We start from the raw sequence: 23,211 nt of genomic DNA, 5'->3' as shown, positions 1-23,211 counted from the left end.
GTCTGTCTACTCTCTCTATGCTTCTCACAATCTTATAAAACTCTATCAAATTTCCACTCAGTCTTTGCCACGCCAGAGTAAACAACCCAAGTTTGTCCAACCTTTCGTTATAGCACATGCTCTCTAATCCAGGCAGTGTAAGTATTTTGTAAACCTTTATCATGTCTCTTCTCACCCAGCACAGCTCCAGAGAAACAAGGACACAACTCAGCACCTATGGAAACCACCCTCTCCTCTATGGACTCTGTCTATACTTCTCTCTGCCTCAGTAAAGCAGGTGACCAGGTCACTTTGGGTAGCATTTACACTTTACTTGGGGTAATCTGCTGTGACCGAGTCATTTTGAGTAGCATTTACATTTTACCTGGGGGATCTGCTGTGACCGGGTCATTTTGAGTAGCATTTACACATTAGCTGGGGGTAATCTGCAGTGACCGGGTCTTTTTGAGTAGCATTTACACTTTAGCTGGGGGTAATCTGCAGTCATCAGGTCATTTTCAGTAGCATTTACATTGCATTGCTATTGTTCACACTGCTGACGCATGACTGTATCATAGGATCCAGCTCAAGCTGTGTCATCCAGTTTGTGGGTGACGCAGCAGTGGTTGGCCTTATCAAGAATGATGATGAGACGGAGTAAAGAAAGGAAATGGAGCGGCTGGTGGATTAGTGTGAGAAGAGCAACCCAAGTCTGAACGCGGAGGAGACAGAGGAAAACATTGTGGACTTCAGGATGGTGCAGATAAACCATTTCCCTCTGTGAATACATGGCTCTTCCATGGAGAGAGTTAAGTGCACCAAGTTCCAGAGAGTTCACATCACAGATGACCTCAGCTAGTCCCTTAATATCACCTTTATGAAGAAAAAGGCACAGCTGCACCTCCCATCAGGCGAGCAAGACTGCCCCCTCCCCCATCTTAACTGCATTGTACAGGAGAACCTTGAGAGTGTCCTGACAAGTTGCATCTCCATCTGGTATGGGAGCAGACGAGGATCGGACCTGAAGTCCTTACAAAGGACTGTGAGAACAGCAGAGAAGATCATCAGAATCAGGTTTATTATCACCAGCATGTGACATGAAATTTGTTAACATAGCAGCAGCATTTCAATGCAATACATAATCTACCAGAGGGAAAAAATAATAAATAAAATAAAAAATAATAATAAATAAGTAAATCAATTATGATATATGCATATTGAATAGATTAAAATATGCAAAAAACAAAATACTGTATTTTTTTTAAAAAAGTGAGCAATGTCCTAAGATTCAATGTCCATTTAGGAATCAGATGGCAGAGGGGAAGAAGCTATTCCTGAATCACTGAGTGTGTGCCTTCAGGCTTCTGAATCTCCTACTTGATGGTAACAGTGAGAAAAGTGCATGCCATGGGTGATGGAGATCCTTAATAATGGAAGCTGCCTTTCTGAGACACAGCTCTTTGAAGATATCATGGGTATTTTGTAAGCTAGTACCAACGATGAAACTGACTAGATTTACAACCTTCTGCAGCTTCTTTCGGTCCTAAACTGTAGCCCCACTGCGCTGCCTTTATGGCAGTTATTTAGTTTATAATATTTTCGCTTAGTAATTCATTTGTTAGCATTCTAGTTAAAGTTAGGATTGTTTAAGTTGTCTGTGAGAGATCGTGGCATGCGATGACGTCACATCTGGTTTCGCCGCGTCCTGTGGGAAAATACCGGTTTGGAAGAACGGAAAGGTGGGGGCCGACATGTGCGAGCAAGCAGCAGCAGCGAAGTTTTCTCTCTACGCACCAGGAACATTGTGAAAGCAACGCTGTGAGTTATGAGATAATCGATATGTTGAATTAAAATGTCAACGCCGATCCCGTTAAAAGTAACGACGGCCGATAATGTTTATGTTTTCGTTAGTTAAAGAGTTGCGAATAGTTTGCGTTGAAGTGTATTTAAAGTAGTCAATGGCGTAGGTAGATTCTGACTGTATGCTGCATTTTAATGTAATGTAGTTGTTGTAGTTTTACTTTTGCAAGTATTTACAATGTAATTGTAATATCAAGAAGGAAACAAACGCTGTACAAATCTTGTATTGTTTTACCAACAGTTTTCACCATACGTCAATGTGGAAGAGTGAACAGTAAATGGTTAATCTTACTGCGATCCTGTTGTTATTGACAAAGGTTTAACTCGGTGTTTAACTCGGCGTTCTGTTACACCGGAGCGAGAACACTACACCTACAATACCAGACAGTGATGCAGCCTGTCAGAATGCTCTTCACGGTACATCTATAGAACTTTTCGAGTGTATTTGTTGACATGCCAAATCTCTTCAGACTCCTATTGAAGTATAGCTGCTGTCTTGCCTTCTTTATAACTACATCGATATGTTAGGACCAGGTTAGGTCCTCAGCGATCTTGATACCCAGGAACTTGAAACTGCTCACTCTCTCCACTTCAGATCTGTCTATGAAGGCTGCTATGTATTCCTTCGTCTTACCCTTCCTGAACTCCCCAATCAGCTTTTTTGCCTTACTGACGTTGAGTGCCAGGTTGTTGCTGCGGAACCACTCCACTAGTTGGCATATCTCACTCCTGTACAGCCTCTTGTCACCACCTGAGCTTCTACCAACAATGGTTGTATCATCAGCAAATTTACAGATGGTATTTGAGCTATGCCTACCCACACAGTCATGTGTATATAGAGAGTAGAGCAGTGGGCTAAGCACACACCCCTGAGGTGCACCAGCATTGATCGTCAGCGAGGAAGATATGTCATCACCAATCCACACAGATAGTGGTCTTCCGGTTAGGAAATCAACGATCCAATTGCAGAGGGAAGTACAGAGGTCCAGGTTCTGCAACTTCTCAATCAGGATTGTGGGTATTATGGTATTAAATGCTGAGCTATAGTTAATGAACAGCATCCTGACATAGGTGTGTTGTCCAGATGGTCTAAAACTATGTGGAGAGCCTTTGAGATTGCATCTGCTGTTGATCTATTGTGGCAATAGGCAAATTGCAATGGGTCCAGGTCTTTGCTGAGGCGGGAGTTCAGTCTAGTCATGAACAACTTCTCAAAACATTTCATCACTGTTGATGTGAGTGCTACAGAGCGATAGTCATTAGGGCAGACCACATTATTCTTCTTAGGCACTGGTATAATTGTTGCCTTTTTGAAACAAGTGGGAACTTCCATCCGTTGTAGTGAGAGGTTGAAAATGTCCTTGAATACTCTCGCTAGTTGGTTGGCACAGGTTTTGAGAGCCTTACCAGGTACTCCATTGGGACCTACTGACTTGCAAGGGTTCACTCTCTTTAAAGACAGCCTAACATCGGCCTCTGAGACAGAGATCACAGGGTCATCAGCTGCAGCAGGAATCTTCACAGCTGTAGTTGTGTTCTCCCTTTCAAAGCGCGCATAGAGGCGTTGAGTTCATCTGATACTGAAACATCACTGCCATTCATGTATTGGGTTTCACTTTGTAGGAAGTAATGTCTTGCAGACCCTGCCAGAGTTGCCGTGCATCCGATCCCACCTCCAACCTCATTCAAAATAGTCTCTTCACCCTTGAAATAGCCCTCCGCAAATCATATCTGGTTTTCTGGTACAGGCCTGGGTTGTCAGACTTGAATACCACAGATCTAGCCTTCAGCAGACAATATACCTCCTGGTTCATCCATGGCTTTTGGTTTGGGAATGTACAGCAAGTCTTTGCAGGCACACACTCATCCACACAGGTTTTAAAGAAGTCAGTAACTGCAACATATCCAGGTTCAAAGATGAATCCCTGAATACAGTCCAGTCCACCGATTCAAAGCAGTCCTATAGGCGTTTCTGTGCTTCCCTTGTCCATACCTTCTTGGTCCTCACTACTGGTGCTGCAGTCTTCAGTCTTTACCTATACTCAGGGAGTAGAATTACTGCCAGGTGATCAGACTTCCCTAAGTGAGGGCATGGAATAGTACGGTAGGCACTCTTCTTTCCTCTGGTATTGCAAGTGATCTGTTGATGGTAGTTGCTTAGTGATTTTTTTTCTGACTGGCTGGTTGAAATCTCTCAGAATGATGGTGAAGATGTTAGGATGCGCTGTTTTGTGCATGTTGATCCCATTGCTCAGATTATCTAAAGCCTGCTTGACATTGGCCTGAGGTGGAATGTAAACTGCTACCAAAATGACCTCAGAGAACTCCCATGGTAAGTTTAAAGGATGGCACTTTACTGCTAGATATTCCAGGTCTGTTGAGCAGAACTGGGACAGCACTGATATGTTTGTGCACCAAGAAGAATTGATCATGAGGCATACTCCTCCTTTGGGAGACTCTATAGATCTATCCTGATGGTGTATAGTAAACCCGTCGATCTGAATTGGAGCCTCCCTACTATCCATCAGGGACATTTATCAGGAATGCTGTGTGTGAAGGGCCCTTAGTATTATTAAGGACCCCACCCATCCATCCAGCATCCTCTTTGACTTTCTGCCATCAGGCAGGAGACTCTGATGCAGAAAGACAAGAGTGGTCATGGTGGAAACAGGTTATTCTCCCAGGCCATTAGGCTTCTGAACTCTTGGTAGCATCATATTCGAAGTGTCACTGGTTAATCTGTTTCGTATCTTACGATTTAATATTCGTGCACTTTAGTTTTGTTATTTATGTGTGATTCATCTGTAGATTTTATCCCTACCTTCATAAGTTATCGTGTGTTATGAGTGTTATGTGCTTGACACTCTGGTTTGGAGAAACATCGTCTCGTTTCTATATACTCTATATACATGTATATAATTAAATGCCAATAAACCTGACTTGACTTGACTTCAGGAACCTGGTTGCAGGTGAGGCAGGACTGGCAACTCAGTGTTCTGGGATTCCGTTGCTTTTGATCTGATAGAGTGGGACGGATTAAAGGATTGACCTTTACCACTTAGGAACATATCATGGCAGAGCTCAGACAGGATAGACCTGTGAGCTTGTCCAATGAGGCTTTATGGATAGAATTGAGGAATAAGAAAAGAATGACCAAGTGAATGGATTTATGTTATAGATCACCCTGGATTTAAAGGAGCAAACTTGTAGACTGCAGACTGTTATAAGAAACATAAAGTTGTGATGGGCGATTTTAACTTTCCACATATTGACTGGGATTCCTATACCATAAAAAGACTAGATGGGATAGAGTTTGTCAAATGTGTTTGCGAAAGTTTTCTTAATCAGTACTCAGAAGTCCCAACAAGTGATTGGGCAATACTGGATCTGCTATGAGACAGGGCAAGTGACTAAAGTTTGTGTAGGAGAACACTTTTCAACTAGTGATCACAATGCCATTAGTTTCAAGGTAAAGGATAGGTCTGGTCCTTGGGGTGAGATTCTAAATTGGAGAAAGGCCAATAGGAATCAAGTGTGGATTGAGGCAGGTTGATTTTTTTTTGGCAAAACTATACTTGGTAAGTGGGAGGCCTTTAAATGTGAAATTTTGAGAGAATGGAGTTTGTATGTTCCTGTCAGAATAAAGAGCAAGGATAATAGGTTTAGGGAACCTCAGTTTTCGAGAGATATTGAGGCTCTGGTTAAGGGAAAGAAGCTGGTGCATAGCAAGTATAGGCAGGTAGGAACGGATGAGGTTCTTGAGGAGTACATTGGAGCGACACATAGCACAGTGGTTAGCACAACGCTTAGCTGTACCAGCAATCTGAGTTCAAATCCCGATGCTGCCTGTAAGGAGTTTGTACATTCCTTCCCATGGCCACATGGGTTTCCTCCAGGTGCTTCGGTTTCCTCCCATTGTCCGAAGACATACCAGTTGGTAAGTTAATTGGTCATTGTATACTGTTCCAGGATTAAGCTAGGGTTAAATTGGAGGTTGCTGGGTGGCATGGCTCAAAGGGCCATAAGGCCCTATTCTACGCTCCATCTCAAAATATATAAACACACAAACAAATAAATAAGAAATGCAAGATAACATTTAAGAAATAAATCATGATGACTAAAAGAAGGCATGAGGTTGCCCTAGCAGACAAGGCGAAGGAGAATCCTAAGGGATTCTACAGATATGTTAAGATCAAAAGGATTACAAGAGACATAATTGGCTCTCAAATCCATGTGAACAGCAAAAAGATATGGGGGAGATCTTAAATGGATCTTTTACTCAGAAGATGGACATAGAGTCTATAGATATGAGGTAAAGCAGCGTCAGCTTTATGGACTCTATACAGATTACAGAGGAGGAGGTGTTTGCTGTCTTAAGGCAAGTTGCGGTCGATAAGTCCTCAGGGCCTGATGAGGTGTTTCCTTGGACTCAATGGGAGGCAAGTGCAGAAATTGCAGGTTGCCTAGCAGAGATACTTAATCAGATGAGGCCCTGGAGGATTGGAGGACAGCTAATGCTGTTCTGTTGTTTAAGAAAGGCTCTAAAACTAAGCCAGGAACTAATAGGCCAGTGAGCTTGACATCAATAGTAGGAAAGTTATTGGAAGGTATTCTAAGAGACCAGGTATGAGTATCTGGATAGACTGGGATTGATTAGGATTTGTCAGCATGGCTTTGTGCACAGTAGGTTATGTCTATCTTATAAAGGAAGTTATCATGGAATTTGATGAAGGCAAGGCAGTGGATATTTTCTATATGGACTTTAGAAAGGCCTTTGACAGGGTCCCACATAGGAGGTTGGTCAAAAACATTCATTCGTTTGGCATTCAAGATAAGGTGGTAAATTGGATTATACATCGGCTTCATGGGAGAATCAGAGAGTGGTAGTAGATGGTTGCCTGTCTGGAGGCCTGTGACGAGTGGTATGCTGTAAGTATCAGTGGTGGGTCCACTATTGTTTGTCATTTATATCAAGGATCTGGATGATAAAGAGGTCAACTATATCAGCAAATTTGCATAGGACACCAAGACTGGGGTGCAGTAGATAGCATGGACAGCTGGAAAAATGGGCTGAAAAATGGTAGATGTAATTTAATGCAGGCAAGTGTAAGGTTTTGCATTGTGGGAAGACAACCAGGGTAGGTCTTACATGATGTGTGGTAGGGCACTGATGAGTGTGATCAAACAGGGGGATCTGGAAATACATATTCAAAATTTCTTGGAAGTGGATCACAGCTAGATAGGGTCATAAAGAAAGCTGTTTGGAACAGTGGCCTTCAATAATCAATGTACTGAATACAGGGGTTGTGATGTTTAATTGAAACTTTATAAGACACTGCTGAGACTAATTTGGAGTACTATGTGCAGTTTTGGTCACCTACCTGCAGGAAAGATGTCAATATGACTTAAAAATGTGCAGAGAAAATTTACAAGGATGTTGCTGGGACTTGAGAGTTTAAGTTTTAGGGAAACAATGAATAGGTTAGGACTTTATTCCCTGGAACACAGAAAATTGAGGGGATATTTGAAAGAGGTATACAAAATTATTAGGGATATAGATAGGGTAAAAGCAAGCAAGCATCTCTAACTGATCCCTCACTTTACTTTCTATCAACCCCTTATACCAACTACCTTTGACTAATCTCATAATACAACTTTCCCGTTAGAACTTTTATCCTCCTCTTCAACTGACCCCATGTCTTTCCCTTGTGTTTCCTCACAGATTAACTGGGCCCTTACCTTTCAGGTCTGAGGTAAAGCAGAAGGCATCATATCTTTGGTCCTCCTTGTGTTGGTAGCTGTAGTTTCTGATACCGGAGTGATTAGATCTGCCACACTTGTGTTGAGGACTGTAGATGGGATACTGGACGGATCCATCAGCCAGCCAGCCTGCTTCACACCACTCCAAGCCTTGCTCCCATGCCCTGTGTAACTGCTCGTAGGAAGCCAGGATGGCATCCTGCCCAGCACAGGCAGCCTTGGCATCATTAAAGTTTAACATCTGTTGTCCCAACCATGGATGGTAGAGGAAGACCACACCTTTAATTGAAGCAGAGGCACTTTTAACTCGGGAGCTTACCTCCACAGCCCCTCTCAAGAACATGAGTACTAGTATGAGGTGGATGAGGGTGGACATACATATTGTTCTTCTGCACATCTCACACCATCCTTTACCTCTTCTTCACTGTTGCTCTATCTGTCCCAGAACATCCTGCCCAACAATACTTGTCCCAGAAAAAAGACAAGTTGACTGAGAAGGTGTCTCACCCCTCATCTCTAAGGTAAATCGGGGATGAGTAGTAAGTGGTGGCTTTTCTAGCACTGCCCACGTCCTGAGAATAGATCAAGTCAGTGTGTTGGGGTAGTGTGGGTAGCATTGAGTTAGGGCTGGTTTGGGGTTGGGGTAGCATTGGGTTAGGGTTAATTTGGGTAGCACTGCGCTAGGTTTTGCTTGGGGAATGTCGAGTTGGTGCCAGCTGCCTTAAAAGTATTGTCAACAGTTTTGGGCCCCATATCTCGGAAAGGACGTGTTTTCATTGGAGAGAGTCCACAGGAGGTTCACGAGAATGATTTCGAGAATGCAGCCTTGTGCCTCTACTCACTGGAATTTAGAAGAATGTGGAGGAATCTCATTGAACCCTATTGCATGTTGAGAGGACTGGATAGGGTGGATGTGGAGAGGATGTTTCCTCTGGTGGGGGTGTCCAGAACTAGGGGGCACAGCCTCAAAATTCAGGGGTGACCCTTTAGAACAGAGGTAAGGAGGAGTTCTTTAGCCAGAAGGTAGTAAATTTGTGGAATGCTCTGCTACAGACTTTGGTGGAGGCCAAGTCCTTGAGTATATTTAAGGCAGAAGTCAATAGTTTCCTGATCAGTCGGGGCATCAAAGGATATGGTGAGAGGACAGATCCAGAATCTGCCATGATAGAATAGTTGAACAGACTCAATGGGTTGAATGGCCTAAATCTGCTCCTATGTCTTATGGTCTTATGGGTAGCATTGTGTTAGGGTTGGGTTGGTGTTTGGTAACATTGTGTTAGGGTTGGGTTAGGTAGCATTTGGTTAGGTTGACTTTGGGCAGCATTGGGTTAGGTTTGGCTTGGGGAGTGTTGTGTTGGTGTTTGGTAGCATTGGGTTAGGTTTGGCTTGGGGAGTGTTGTGTTGGTGTTTGGTAGCATTGGGTTAGGGTTAGGCTGACTTTGGGCAGCATTGGGTTAGGCTTGGCTTGGGAGTGTTGGGTTGGTGTTTGGTAGCATTGGGTTAGGGTTGGGTTGGGTAGCATTGGGTTAGGTTTGGCTTGGGGAGTGTTGGGTTGGTATTTGGTAGCATTGTGTTAGGGTTGGGTTGGTGTTTGGTAGCATTGTGTTAGGGTTGGGTTAGGTAGCATTTGGTTAGGTTGACTTTGGGCAGCATTGGGTTAGGTTTGGCTTGGGGAATGTTGTGTTGGTGTTTGGTAGCATTGGGTTAGGGTTAGGCTGACTTTGGGCAGCATTGGGTTAGGCTTGGCTTGGGAGTGTTGGGTTGGTGTTTGGTAGCATTGGGTTAGGGTTGGGTTGGGTAGCATTGGGTTAGGTTTGGCTTGGGGAGTGTTGGGTTGGTATTTGGTAGCATTGGGTTAGGGTTAGGCTGGGACTCAGTTGTGGTTCTGTAGTGTTGTATGTTAGTTCAGGTTGGGCTTGTGATGGAAGGTCACAAGGTCCTCTTTTCAGTTTACTGCCCTCCATCTGGTCACCCCAGCAATTGTCCTCACAGGCAGGCATTGTAGTTCATTGCTCACCATCACCTCACTGACTAACCTGAACACCAAGATCCCTTGCCACAGTGGTGTGAGAGGAGTCAGTGACACAGCAGGAATCAGGGTGCTGGGCTGGTAGTACAGATAGTAAGTATGCCGGCTTGAGTCACCAAGACCGTGGTGTCACTACAGCTAGACCCTACCCAGCATGGGAAGGGTGTTGGGGAAGAAGCAACTGAAGTGGTCCCAAGATACAGGGGAAGAATCTGGAAACACAGGGCTAGGGGTGGTTACTCAGCACCTCTGGTCTGCTCTGAAAGAGAAGATATCAGCTGATAAGACACAAAATCAAACCCTGTACCTTCCAAATTGAGTTTGACAAGTCCTTTGTCATCATAGAGCTTGTCGATGACTTCACACTGGTACCTGCCATAATCCTGAAGTGTGACATCCTGCATGACCAGTGAGGCATCTCCGTCTCCATCCTCCTGCAGCCACACTCGGTCCTTGTACACCCCAAATGCCTTCTGCACGTTGCCCAACGCCACAAACACATCGGTGCTCTGCAGGGAGATGGACTCCTTAGTCCACTTGATACGGGGCTTCTGGTGGCCCCAACTCTTGGCCTCGCTGTGATATCGGCAGGGGAGGGTGATGGAAGCACCTCGGTGAGTAAGGACCTTTCCTGGTGCAGTCTGGACCACTATGGCTCCATTCTCATCACCTGCACAGATGCCAGACAAAAGAAGATGATCAGATGCCAGAGAGCACACTTAACCTGTGCTGACATTGTACAAGAGAGTACTGCACTATCTAAGCAGCCAAGGGCCAGAACAGGTTATAGAATGGATGTCCCACATGCCCCCCAGTGCACGGGGATGATGGAATAAAATATGACACATTGAGGTAACATGGACTTGTGTGGCTGGTTGAGCTCTTGTGAAAGGGATGGGCAAGGTCACCCCGATTTTGAAAAGGAAGTGCTTTCTGCTGATTCTCTGGTCAGTATCTAACCACTGAACAACATCACCCTCAACTTATACCAAACAAGAGAAAATCTGCAGATGCTGGAAATCTGAGCAACACACACAAAATGCTGAAGGAACTCAGCAGGCCAGGCAGCATCTAGGAAAAGAGTCCAGTCAATATTTTGTGTGAAAGGTTTTGGCCTGAAACGTTGACTGTTCTCTTTTCTTAGATACTGCCTGCCCTGTTGAGTTCCTCCAGCATTTTGTTTGTGACCCTCAACTTATGATCTAGTTGATGTTATGTTGCAGTGTGTTAGAGCTTGCAGTGCTGCACTGCACAACTATGTACTATCTGTAGGGTGTTTTGGGATATCCTGGGCACCTGAACAGTTTTCTATATATTCTTTTTATTTTTATGTTCTTTTTATTTTAGTGAAAATGCTCCACTGTACACTGTGGGGTATAGGTCATTCACACCTCTCCCATTGTCATGTATCTGAGAAATTTTCCCCACTTTGGCAGTACACCAAATGTAATGAATAGATCTGACTGCTACTCAACAACACATTACCAGTTTTACGTGGTTTGTGGTCTAAACTGGGAAAAATGCTTTCCTGAGAGTGATTACAAGCCAGTACTCTTATCACGGGGTTAAGAGGTTATCATAAATTGGGAACAGTAAGATCAAGCTGCTTATAGCCATGGCTAGATTCTTCAAGTGAGATCAAGTGACTCAAAATACACAGATGTTCTTGGCCTCAGACAGCCAGTTCAGTCTATGCTCTATGGCCAGGCTGTTGTGGTCAATCCAGATGGAGACACTCAGTCTGGACCCAGCCACTAATAGGACATGTTGACACTCTGGCCTCTGGACTGGGCTTCTGCTATTACTGGACAGATCACACCTGGGAGCTGTTCCACACAGGTGAGGAGATGTGTAGGTATGAGAGCACCCAGAGCAAATCATGCTGTAAAGATTCATGATTAGTCAGGGCATGAAGGGATATGGGGAGAAGACAAGAGACTGGAGTTGAGAAAAAAAGTGGATCAGCCATGATGAAATGGCTTAATTCTGTTCATATATCTTATGGTCTTCCCAATATTTGACTATGGCATGGCGACAGGGGAACTTTAATATACATGTAGATGGAGTACAGCAAGGTTATAAAAATTAATTCATGGGGTGTGTGAGAGAACATTTGAATATAAAAACTGAAAGGGGTTTCATTCAGTTTGAAACCAGGATCGAAATAAAGCAAACGACACAAGGTATGAATTGGTTGTGGTAGGGTGGGAAGCTAAATTAAAAGGTACAATGTAAACTAACAGTGGTCATCATTTAAACAATCTGTTTATGTTGCAGCTCTGGTTAGGCTGCATTTGGATTATTGTTTTCAGCTTTGATCACGTCACTATAGGAAGGATATGGACAATTTGGAGATGGTACAGAAAACATTCACCAGGATGCTGCCTGGATTAGAGGCTATGTGCTGTAAAACAGGTTGGACAAACTTGTGTGGTTTTCTCTGCAGCAGTAGAGGCTGATGGGAGATCTGATAGAGGCTTCCATGATAATGAGAGGCATGGATAGAGAAGACAGTTAATATCTTTTTCAAGGGTTGAGATGTCCAACATCAGGGGCATGCATGAAGGTGAGAGGAACAAGTTCAAAGCAGATGTATAGGAGAATGTGTGCTTTTTGATCCAGAGTGGTGGGTACCTGGAATGCTCTGCCGGGTGGTGGTAGAGTAAATACTATAGAGGATTCAAGGGGCTCATGGACAAAAACATGAATATCCAGGAAATAATATTATATGACCATTGAGTAGGAATTAGTTTAGCTTGGCCATTTGATTAGTAATTTAGTTAGTTTGGCACAATGTTGTGGGCCAAAAAGTCTGTTCCTCTGCTGTACTGTTCTATAATTTTCCTGAGGGGTGACTTGACATAAGTTTAGAAGATTATAGTATTAGTATAGTACTATAGATTATATAGATATATAGATTATAGTATATATTAATATAATATTAATGGTAAGACTCTTGGCAGTGTTGAGGATCAGAGGGATCTTGGGATCCAAATCCATAAGACGCTCAAAGCAGCTGTACAGGTTGACTCTGTGGTTAAGAAGGCATATGTTGTATTGGCCTTCATCAATCATGGAATTGAATTTAGGAGCCGAGAGGTAATGTTGCAGCTATATAGAACCCTGGTCAGACCCCACTTGGAGTACTTTGCTCATAGAAAGGGTGCAGAGGAGATTTACAAGGATGTTGCCTGGATTGGGGAGCATGCCTTATAAGAATAGGTTGAGTGAACTCGGCATTTTCTCCTTGGAGTGAAGGAGGATGAGAGGTGATCTGATAGAGGTGTACAAGATGATGAGAGGCATTGATCGTGTGGATAGTCAGAGGCTTTTTCCCAGGACTCAAGTGGTTGCCACAAGTGGACTCAGGTTTAAGGTGCTGGGCAGTAGGTACAGAGGAGATGTCAGGAGTAAGTTTTTTACTCAGAGAGTGGTGAGTGCGTGGAATGGGCTGCCAGCAACGGTGGTGGAGGCAGATACGATAGGGTCTTTTAAGAGGCTTTTAGATAGGTATGTGGAGCTTAGTAAAGTAGAGGGCTATAGGTAAGCCTAGTAATTTCTGAGGTAGGGACATATTTGGCACAACTTTGTGGGCAGGAGGGCCTGTATTGTGCTGTAGGTTTTCTATGTATTATATGTGATCGAGAGAAGGTAGATAGGTATTAGAACATAAGGGTGTAGACTTAGGATGGGAGGAAGGAGATTCAAATTTAAGTTATTATCCCATAGGAGAGGTAGGAGCAAGAGCATGTAGGATTATGAGAGGAAGGCTATTTAAAGGGAATTTGATGGGAAAGCATTTTTATACATATGATATCTGATATGTGTAGCCAAAAGGAGGTGTTAAAATCAGATTAAATCGCTATATTTATGAGGCATTTAGATAGACAGGCGAGGTACAGAATGATATAGTCATAATAGGCCTGTAGATTTTTGCAAATAAAAATGATGGAGGTGTTTATGTTGAGGCAAAACTGTAATTCATTTATTGTACTCCAAACACTGAACACAAAGTGCGGTAAAAACTCTGAACATAATTATGCCATCATGTCAGACCAGCCTCTTACAGTGAATCCCAACTCAGTCGGTGGCTGTGAATTATTTTGTACATTTCCACCAATTACATTACCCTACACAGAACCACCCCCCCCCCCCAAGAATTCACTAAAAACGGCATTGTGAGCCTGTCTGGAGCTCGGACGAGCCACTCAGCTCAGGTCCTGTGTTCCGTGGGTAGAGGAACAGCAGAGGTCTCTGACTCGTACAGAGGTGTGTTGACATACTCATGTTGTGATGGCAGGGCTAGTAGTGGAATCCTCCAAATCTTGGTGGGCCAGTCTAAGGTGATCTACCGAAATACGTTCAGTTTTACCCCTCTTATCTATGATACAAGTCTTTTCTCTCCATTACAAAATGCGGAATGAGCCATAGTAAGGGGGCCTAAAGGGATGTTGGTGTACATCATGGCGGATGAAAACAAACAAGGTGGAATGTAGGTCAACAGGAACCCAAGAATGCTGTACGCCATGATGGGAAGTAGGAATAAATACAAAGAAACTTAATTTACTGAAGAGGATGGAATGATGTTAAAAAGCCGAGAAGGTGGTCATGGAGTCAGGAATATAAATACCTGGCTCTCGTATCGGACCCCTGTATACCAACAGCTGGGGACAACTACAAGTCCTCTTTTGGAGCTGTTCTGAGTCCCAGCAGGACCCATGGGAGACAAATACACAAATAAAAATGACAGTGATGTTTTATGTTTAAGAAAAACTATGCCAACCTATTTATTGTACCCCAAACCCTAAACACAAAGCGAGGTAAAATCTTTTTGTGTAATTAAATCACCATATTAGACCAGCCTCATAGAGTGAACCCTGACTGAATGTTGGTGTCAGAGAATTATGTATGTTTCCACCAATTGCATTACTCGACAGGCCAAATGGCCTATTTCTGTGCTGGACCATCTACCTATGAAAGCTTCCTCCCTATCAGGCACAAAATCCCCAAAAGGAAGAATGATCCAGCTACGGCTCACTGAAGAGTTAAACTGAAAACTTTGAGGAGATGCAAAAGGATTTAGAAGGAGTGGATTGGGACAATTTGTTTTATGGGAAGGAGGTAATAGAGAAATGGTGGTCATTTAAGGGTGAAATTTTGAGGGTACAGAATCTTTATGTTCCTGTTAGGTTGAAAGGAAAGGTTAAAAGTTTGAGAGAGCCATGGTTTTCAAGGGATATTGGAAACTTGGTTTGGAAAAAGAGGGAGATCTATAATAAATATAGGCAGCATGGAGTAAATGAGGTGCTCGAGGAATATAAAGAATGTAAAAAGAATCTTAAGAAATAAATTAGAAAAGCTAAAAGGTTGCTTTGGCAAGTAAGATGAAAATAAATCCAAAGGGTTTCTGCAGTTATATTAATAGCAAAAAGATAGTGAGGGATAAAATTGGTCCCTTAGAGAATCAGAGTGGATAGCTATGTGTGGAGCTGAAAGAGATGGGGGAGATTTTGAACAATTTCTTTTCTTCGGTATTCACTAAGGAGAAGGATATTGAATTGTGTAAGGTAAGGGAAACAAGTAGGGAAGTCATGGAAACTATGACGATTAAAGAGGAGGAAGTACTGGCGCTTATAAGGAATATAAAAGTGGATAAATCTCCGGCTCCTGACAGGATATTCCCTAGGACCTTGAGCGAGGTTAGTGTAGAAATAGCAGGGCTCTGACAGAAATATTTCAAATGTCATTAGAAATGGGGATGGTGCCGGAGGATTGGCATATTGCTCATGTGGTTCCATTGTTTAAAAAGGGTTCTAAGAGTAAACCTAGCAATTATCGGCCTGTCAGTTTGACGTCACTGGTGGGTAAATTAATGGGAAGCATTCTTAGAGATGGTATATATAATTATCTGGATAGACAGGGTCTGTTTAGGAGCAGTCAGATTTGTGCGTGGAAGGTCATGTTTGACAAATCTTATTGAATTTTGTGAAGAGGTTACGAGGAAAGTTGACAAGGGTAAAGCAGTGGATGTTGTCTATATGGACTTCAGTAAGGCCTTTGACAAGGTCCCGCATGGAAGGTTAGTTAGGAAGGTTCAATCGTTAGGTATTAATATTGAAGTAGTAAAATGGATTCAATGGGAGATGCCAGAGAGTAGTGGTGGATAACTGTTTGTCAGATTGGAGGCTGGTGACTAGTGATGTGCTTCAGGGAACTGTACTGGGTCCAATGTTGTTTGTCATATGCATTAATGATCTGGATGATGGGGTGGTAAATTGGATTAGTAAGTATGCAGATGATACTAAGGTAAGTGGTGTTGTGGATAATGAAGTATGTTTTCAGAGTTTGCAGAGAGATTTAGGCCAGTTAGAAGAGTGGACTGAGTGATGGCAGATGGAGTTTAATGCTGATAAGTGTGAGGTGCTACATTTTGGTAGGAATAATTCAAATAGGACATACATGGTAAATGGTAGGGCATTGAAGAATGCAGTAGAACAGAGTGATCTAGGAATAATGGTGCATAGTTCCCTGAAGGTGGAATCTCATGTGGATAGGGTGGCGAAGAAAGCTTTTGGTATGTTGGCCTTTATAAATCAGAGCATTGAGTATAGGAGTTGGGATGTAATGTTAAAATTGTACAAGGCATTGGTGAGGCCGAATTTGGAGTATTGTGTACAGTTCTGGCCACCGAGTTATAGGAAAGATGTCAACAAAATAGAGATAGTACAGAAAAGGTTTACTAGAATGTTACCTGGGTTTCAGCACCTAAGTTACAGGGAAAGATTGAACAATTTAGGTCTTTATTCTTTGGAGCGTAGAAGGTTGATGGGGGAACTTGATAGAGGTACTTAAAATTATGAGGGGGATAGATAGAGTTGACGTGTATAGGCTTTTTCCATTGAGAGTAGGGGACATTCAAACAAGAGGACATGGGTTGAAACTTAGGGGGCAAAAGTTTAAGGGTAACATGAGGGGGAATTTCTTTCCTCAGAGAGTGGTAGCGGTGTGGAATGAGCTTCCAGTAGAAGTGGTAGTGGCAGGTTCGGTATTGTCATTTAAAACAAAATTGGATAGGTTTTTAGACAGGAAAGGAATGGAGGGTTATGGGCTGAGTGCGGGTCAGTGGGACTAGGTGAGAGTAAGTGTTCAGCATGGACTAGAAGGGCCGAGATGGCCTGTTTCCATGCTGTAATTGTTTTATCGTTATATGGTTATGTAAACCATCTGTATTAAAGTTTACAACATCATCATTGACAGTGTGACAGAGGATAGGCAGCAGAAATATTGCAATCCTCAGAGACAATAAACTGGAATGGAGGTGATAGTGTTAAAGAAATTGGTGCAATGCAGTACATTATAAATATGGCCTGAAATATAAACACAGAATGTCAGACTCTCTGCAGGAAACCAACGTGAATTCTGGCACTGCATAAGGAAGTTGAGGGAACTCATATTGGTGAGTAAGGAGGTGAATTAAACTGCTACTTTGCAGAATTTTTCACTACAGAGGATAGACAACCATTCCAGAAACAGCTGTACATTAGAGATTGGAAGGGAGAGAGGAACTTGGGAACATTACAGTCACCAGTGCAATGGGATGGGACTGTGGGCTGACAAGCCTCCAGCTCCAGATGGACATCCCAGGCTCTGAAAAGATGAAAAGATAGTTGATGCATTGCTGTTAATTTTTCCAAAACTTCCCAGGTTTGAAGAGGATCCAATTAGATTTGCAAAGAACAAACAAAGCATCCTTTGCTCTACAGAGAAGGAAGACAGAAGGCAGGAAACAATTTGCCAGGTAGCTTGATGTCTGTCACAGTGGAGATGATAGGAAGTGTAATTGACAATGATATTACAGAGTACTAAGGAAAATTCAAGATAGTCAGTGCTTTCATGAATGGGAGTTCATTGGAGAATTAACATGTGCTGTAGATAAATGGGAAACAGTGCGTGCATTGTCCAGAAGGTATTTTATAAGGTGCCACATTACAGGTTATTATGGAAAGTGAGAGATTGTGGTGATTGGGGTTACATGCACAGAAGATCAACTGGATGATAGGAAACTTCCTTCTAGGAAAGATGTCACTCCGGAATATCCTGCTGAATAGTTTGTGACCTTCTTGAGGGACAGAATAATGAGGACGTGGAGATGAGAGATCCTATCCATAAGAAAGAAAGAAAAGGCCTAATCTCATTGGGCAGATATTCAGAGAGATGTCCCACTGGGATTAGTGCTAGGCCTCACCACTTTTACCATTTTACAGAAATGACCAGGATGTAGGAGTTGAGTTGAGTTGAGTTGAGTTGGACCTAGAGTTGAGATTTTTGATTGGAGAAAGGCTAACTTTGAGGAGATGCGAAGGGATTTAGAGAGAGTGGATTGGGTCAAGTTGTTTTATGGGAATGGAGGTCATTTAAGGGTGAAATTATGAGGGTACAGAATCTTTGTTCCTGTTAGGTTGAAAGGAAAGGTTAAAGGTTTGAAAGCACCATGGTTTTCAAGGGATATTAGAAATTTGGTTCGGAAAAAGAGGGATGTCTACAATAGATATAGGCAGCATGGAGTAAAGGAATTGCTCGAGGAATATAAAGAATGTAAAAGGAATCTTAAGAAAGAGATTAGAAAAGCTAAAAGAAGATACGAGGTTGGTTTGGCAAATAAGGTGAAAGTAAATCTGAAAGGTTTCTACAGTTATATTAAAAGCAAGAGGATAGTGAGGGATAAAATTGGCCCCTTACAGAATCAGAGTGGTCAGCTATGTGTGGAGCCAAGGGAGATGGGAGAGATTTTGAACGATTTCTTCTCTTCGGTATTCACTAAGGAGAAGGATATTGAATTGTGTAAGTAGTGGGAAACAAGTAAGGAAGTTATGGAACCTATGACAATTAAGGAGGTGAAAGTACTGGCGCTTTTAAGAAATTTAAAAGTGGATAAATCTCTGCTTCCTGACAGGATATTCCCCAGGACCTTGAGGGAAGTTTGTGTAGAAATAGCAGGAGCTCTGACGGAGATCTTTAAGATGTCATTAGAAACGGGGATTGTGCCGGAGGATTGGCGTATTGTTCATGTGGTTCCATTGTTTAAAAAAGTTTCTAGAAGTAAGCCTAGCAATTATAGACCTGTCAGTTTGACATCAGTGGTGGGTAAATTAATGGAAAGTATTCTTAGAGATAGTATTAATAATTATCTGGATAGACGGGATTTGATTAGGAGTAGCCAGCATGGATTTGTGCGTGGAAGGTCATGTTTGACAAACCTTATTGAATTTTGAGTAGTGGTGGATAATTGTTTATTGGGATGGAGGCCGGTGACTAGCGGGGTGCCTCAGGGATCTGTTTTGGGCCCAATGTTGTTTGTAATATACATAAATGATCTGGATGATGGGGTAGTAAATTGGATTAGTAAGTATGCTGATGATACTAAGGTAGGAGGTGTTGTGGATAATGAGGTGGGTTTTCAAAGCTTGCAGGGAGATTTATGCCAGTTAGAAGAATGGGCTGAACGTTGGCAGATGGAGTTTAATGCTGAGAAGTGTGAGGTTCTACATTTTGGCAGGAATAATCCAAATAGAACATACAGGGTAAATGGTAGGGCATTGAGGAATGCCGAGGAACAGAGAGATCTAGGAATAACAGTGCATAGTTCCCTGAAGGTGGAGTCTCATGTAGATAGGGTGGTGAAGATGGCTTTTGGAACGCTGGCCTTTATAAATCAAAGCATTGAGTACAGAAGTTGGGATGTAATGTTAAAATTGTACAAGGCATTGGTAAGGCCGAATTTGGAGTATTGTGTACAGTTCTGGCCACCGAATTATAGGAAAGATGTCAACAAAATAGAGATAGTACAGAAAAGGTTTACTAGAATGTTACCTGGGTTTCAGCACCTAAGTTACAGGGAAAGATTGAACAAGTTAGGTCTTTATTCTTTGGAGCGTAGAAGGTTGAGGGGGGATTTGATCGAGGTATTTAAAATTTTGAGAGGGATAGATAGAGTTGACGTGAATAGGCTGTTTCCATTGAGAGTAGGGGAGATTCAAACGAGAGGACATGATTTGAGAGTTAGGGGGCAGAAGTTTAAGGGAAACACGAGGGGGTATTTCTTTACTCAGAGAGTGATAGCTGTGTGGAATGAACTTCCTGTAGAAGTAGTAGAGGCCAGTTCAGTTGTGTCATTTAAGGTAAAATTGGATAGGTATATAGACAGGAAAGGAGTGGAGGGTTTTGGGCTGAGTGCGGGTAGGTGGGACTAGGTGAGATTAAGAGTTCGGCATGGACTAGGAGGGCCGAGATGGCCTGTTTCCGTGCTGTGATTGTTATATGGTTGTTATATGGTAGGCACCAATGGGGTGGTTGCTATTATGGATAGGAAACTGAAGAGAATGTAAGGTGGCTATAAAGGTTGAACAATTGGTATATCTGCTGGGTGGGGTGTCAAAACTTGAGCATCCTGACACTCATGGATAAGGTCTCTCATCTTCATGACCTCATTATTCAGACAGGTCACAAATAAATGCGGCGGGATATTCAGGAGTAAAGTATTTCCCAGAAGGGATGATTCGAAGCAAGAAGGCTGCAAGAGGAACGGATAAGGATTTTCAGAAAGGAGGCAATTTACTACTTGGGATAAAGAGAGGCAAGACTATGCAGGCCCATGACATCAGCCAGTAGAGCAGGAAAAGTTTAAAAAGAAGACCGCCATATCCAGCGGGCAACGTTTAGTGTGGGCAGTGGAGTAAGAGGTAGCAGAGTGATAGGACTTTGGCTCAACAGACTTTGGTGGTAATGAGACGAGGTAGGTTTACCTGTGTTAATTGCGGAAAGGAAGTATGTATGTGAGGCTGGTGTTCTGTGCTCGGTGGCAGATGTGGGAAGTCCTGGAGTCTCCCAGCCTCCCAGATGACCATATTTGCATTCGGTGTGTCAAGATGCAGCTCCTAAGGGACCGCGTCAGGGAACTGGAGTTGGAGCTCGATGACCTTTGTCTGGTCAGGGAGAGCGAGGAGGTGATAGAGAGGAGTTATAGGCAGGTGATCACACCTCGGCCATGGGAGACAGACAAGTGGGTAACAGTCAGGTGAGGGAAGGGCAAGAGTCAGGTACTAGAGAGTACCCCTGTGGCTGTCCTCCTGAACAATAAGTACTCCTGTTTGAGTATTTTTGGGAGAGACAGCATACCTGGGGGAAGGAACAGTGGCCATGCCTCTGGCACAAAGTCTGGCCCTGTGGCTCAGAATTGTAGGGAGGGAAGAGAAAGACAGTAGTGATAGGGGACTCTATAGTTAGAGGGTCAGACAGGCAATTCTAGGGACGCAGGAAAGAAACTCGGATGGTAGTTTGCCTCCCAGGTGCCAGTGTCCGGGATATCTCAGATCACGTCCAAGATATCCTGCAGTGGAAGGGAGAAGAGCCAGAGGTCATGGTACATATTGGTACCAATGACAAAGGTAGGAAAAGGGAAGAGGTCCTGAAAACAGACTACAAGGAGTTAGGAAGGAAGTTGAGAAGAAGGACTGCAGAGGTGGTAATCTCAGGATTACTGCCTGTGCCACGTGACAGTGAGCATAGGAATAGAATGGGGTGGAGGATAAATGCGTGGCTGAGGGATTGGAGCAGGGGGCAGGAATTCAGATTTCTGGATCATTGGGACCTCTTTTGGGGCAGGTGTGACTTGCACTTGAATCCCAGGGGGACCAATATCCTGGCGGGCAGGTTTGCTAAGGCTACTGGGGAAAGTTTAAACTAGAATTGTTGGGGGTGGGAACTGAACCGAAGAGACTGGGGAAGAGGCGTTTGGCTCACAAACAGAGAAAGCTTGGAGACGGTGTATGAGGGAGGATAGGTAGGTGATAGAGAAGGGACGTGCTTAGACCGATGGTTTGAGATGTGTCTATTTTAATGAAAGGAGTATTGTGAACAAAGCGGATGAGCTTAGAACTTGGATCAGTACTTGGAGCTATGATGTTGTAGCCATTACAGAGACTTGGATGGCTCAGGGACAAGAATGGGTTTTAAGTGCTGGGTTTTAGATGTTTCAGAAAGGACAGGGAGGCAGGCAGAAGAGGTGGGGGTGTGCAACTGTTGATCAGAGATAATGTCATGGCTGCAGAAAAGATGGATGTCATGGAGGGATTGTCTATGGAGTCTCTGTGGGTGGAGGTTAGGAACAGGAAGGGGTCAATAACTCTACTGGGTGCTTTTTTTTATAGGCTGCCCAATAGTAACAGAGGTATCAAGGAGCAGACAGGGAAACAGATCCTGGAAAGGTTTAATAATAACAGAGTTGTTGTGGTGGGAGATTTTATTTTCCCAAATATCGATTGGCATCTCCCTAGAACAGGGGATTTAGATGGGGTAGAGTTTGCTAGGTGTGTTCAGGAAGGTTTCTTGACATAAGATGAAGATAAGCCTACAAGAGGAGAGAATGTACTTGATTTGGTATTGGTAAATGAACCTGGTCAGGTGTCAGATCTCTTGGTGGGAGAGCATTTTGAGGATAGTGATCATAATTCTATCTCCTTTACAATAGCATTGGAGAGAGATAGGAACAGATAAGTTAGAAAAGTGTTTAATTGGAGTAAGGGGAATTATGAGGCTATCAGGCAGGAACTTGGAAACATAAATTGGGAACAGATGTTCTCAGGGAAAGGTATGGAAGAAATGTGGCAATGTTCAAGGGATATTTGTGTGGAGTTCTGTATAGGTACATTCCAATGAGAGAGGGAAATTATGGTAGAGTACTGGAACCATGGTGTACAAAGGCTGTAGTAAATCTAGTCAAGAAGAAAAGAAAAGCTTACAAAAGGTTCAGAGAGCCAGATAATGTTAGAGATCTGGAAGATTATAAGGCTAACAGGAAGGAGCTTAAGAAGGAAATTAGGAGAGCCAGAAGGGGCCATGAGAAGGCCTTGGTGAGCAGGATTAAGGAAACCCCCCCCAGGTATTCTACAAGTATGTGAAGGGCAAGAGGATAAGATGTGAAAGAATAGGACCTATCAAGTGTGACAGTGGGAAAGTGTGTATGGAACTGGAGGAAATAGCAGAGGTACTTAATGAATACTTCACTTCAGTATTCACTATGGAAAAGGATCTTGGCGATTGTAGGGATGACTTGCAGCAGACTGAAAAGCTTGAGAATGTAGATATTAAGAAAGAGGATGTGCTGGACCTTTTGCAAAGCATCAAGTTGAATAAGTCACCGGGACCAGATGAGATGTACCCACGCTACTGTGGGAGGTGAGGGAGGAGATTGCTGAGCCTCTGGCAATAAAGTTTGCATCATCAATGGGATGGGAGAGGTACCAAAGGATTGGAGGGTTGTGATTGTTCTTCCTTTGTTCAAGAAAGGGAGTAGAGATAGCCCAGGAAATAATAGACCAGTGAGTCAATAGACAATAGACAACAGGTGCAGAAGTAGACCATTTGGCCCTTCGAGCCTGCACCGCCATTCAGAGATCATGGCTGATCATCTACTATCAATACTCGGTTCCTGCCTTGTCCCTACATCCCTTGATTCCCCTATCCATAAGATACCTATCTAGCTCCTTCTTGAAAGCATCCAGAGAATTGGCCTCCACTGCCTTCCG

The 23,211-nt window shown here is 43.2% G+C and overlaps 1 protein-coding gene across 1 annotated transcript in view; it reads right to left on the bottom strand.

Moving 5' to 3' along the window:
* Positions 1–23,211, bottom strand: part of hapln4 (hyaluronan and proteoglycan link protein 4) — a 45,549-nt gene that overhangs the window by 8,020 nt on the left and 14,318 nt on the right. Inside the window, exons 3-4 of the mRNA XM_059990937.1 lie at positions 9,936–10,298; positions 7,579–7,878 (exon numbers count right to left, since the gene is read on the bottom strand). Coding sequence (XP_059846920.1) covers positions 7,579–7,878; positions 9,936–10,298 — 663 coding nt within the window. The remainder of the gene's footprint in view (positions 1–7,578; positions 7,879–9,935; positions 10,299–23,211) is intronic.

The sequence above is a fragment of the Hypanus sabinus genome, chromosome 16, assembly GCF_030144855.1.
Source record: "Hypanus sabinus isolate sHypSab1 chromosome 16, sHypSab1.hap1, whole genome shotgun sequence".
Classification (NCBI taxonomy): domain Eukaryota; kingdom Metazoa; phylum Chordata; class Chondrichthyes; order Myliobatiformes; family Dasyatidae; genus Hypanus; species Hypanus sabinus.
This window is presented reverse-complemented; position numbering and strand designations above follow the sequence as displayed.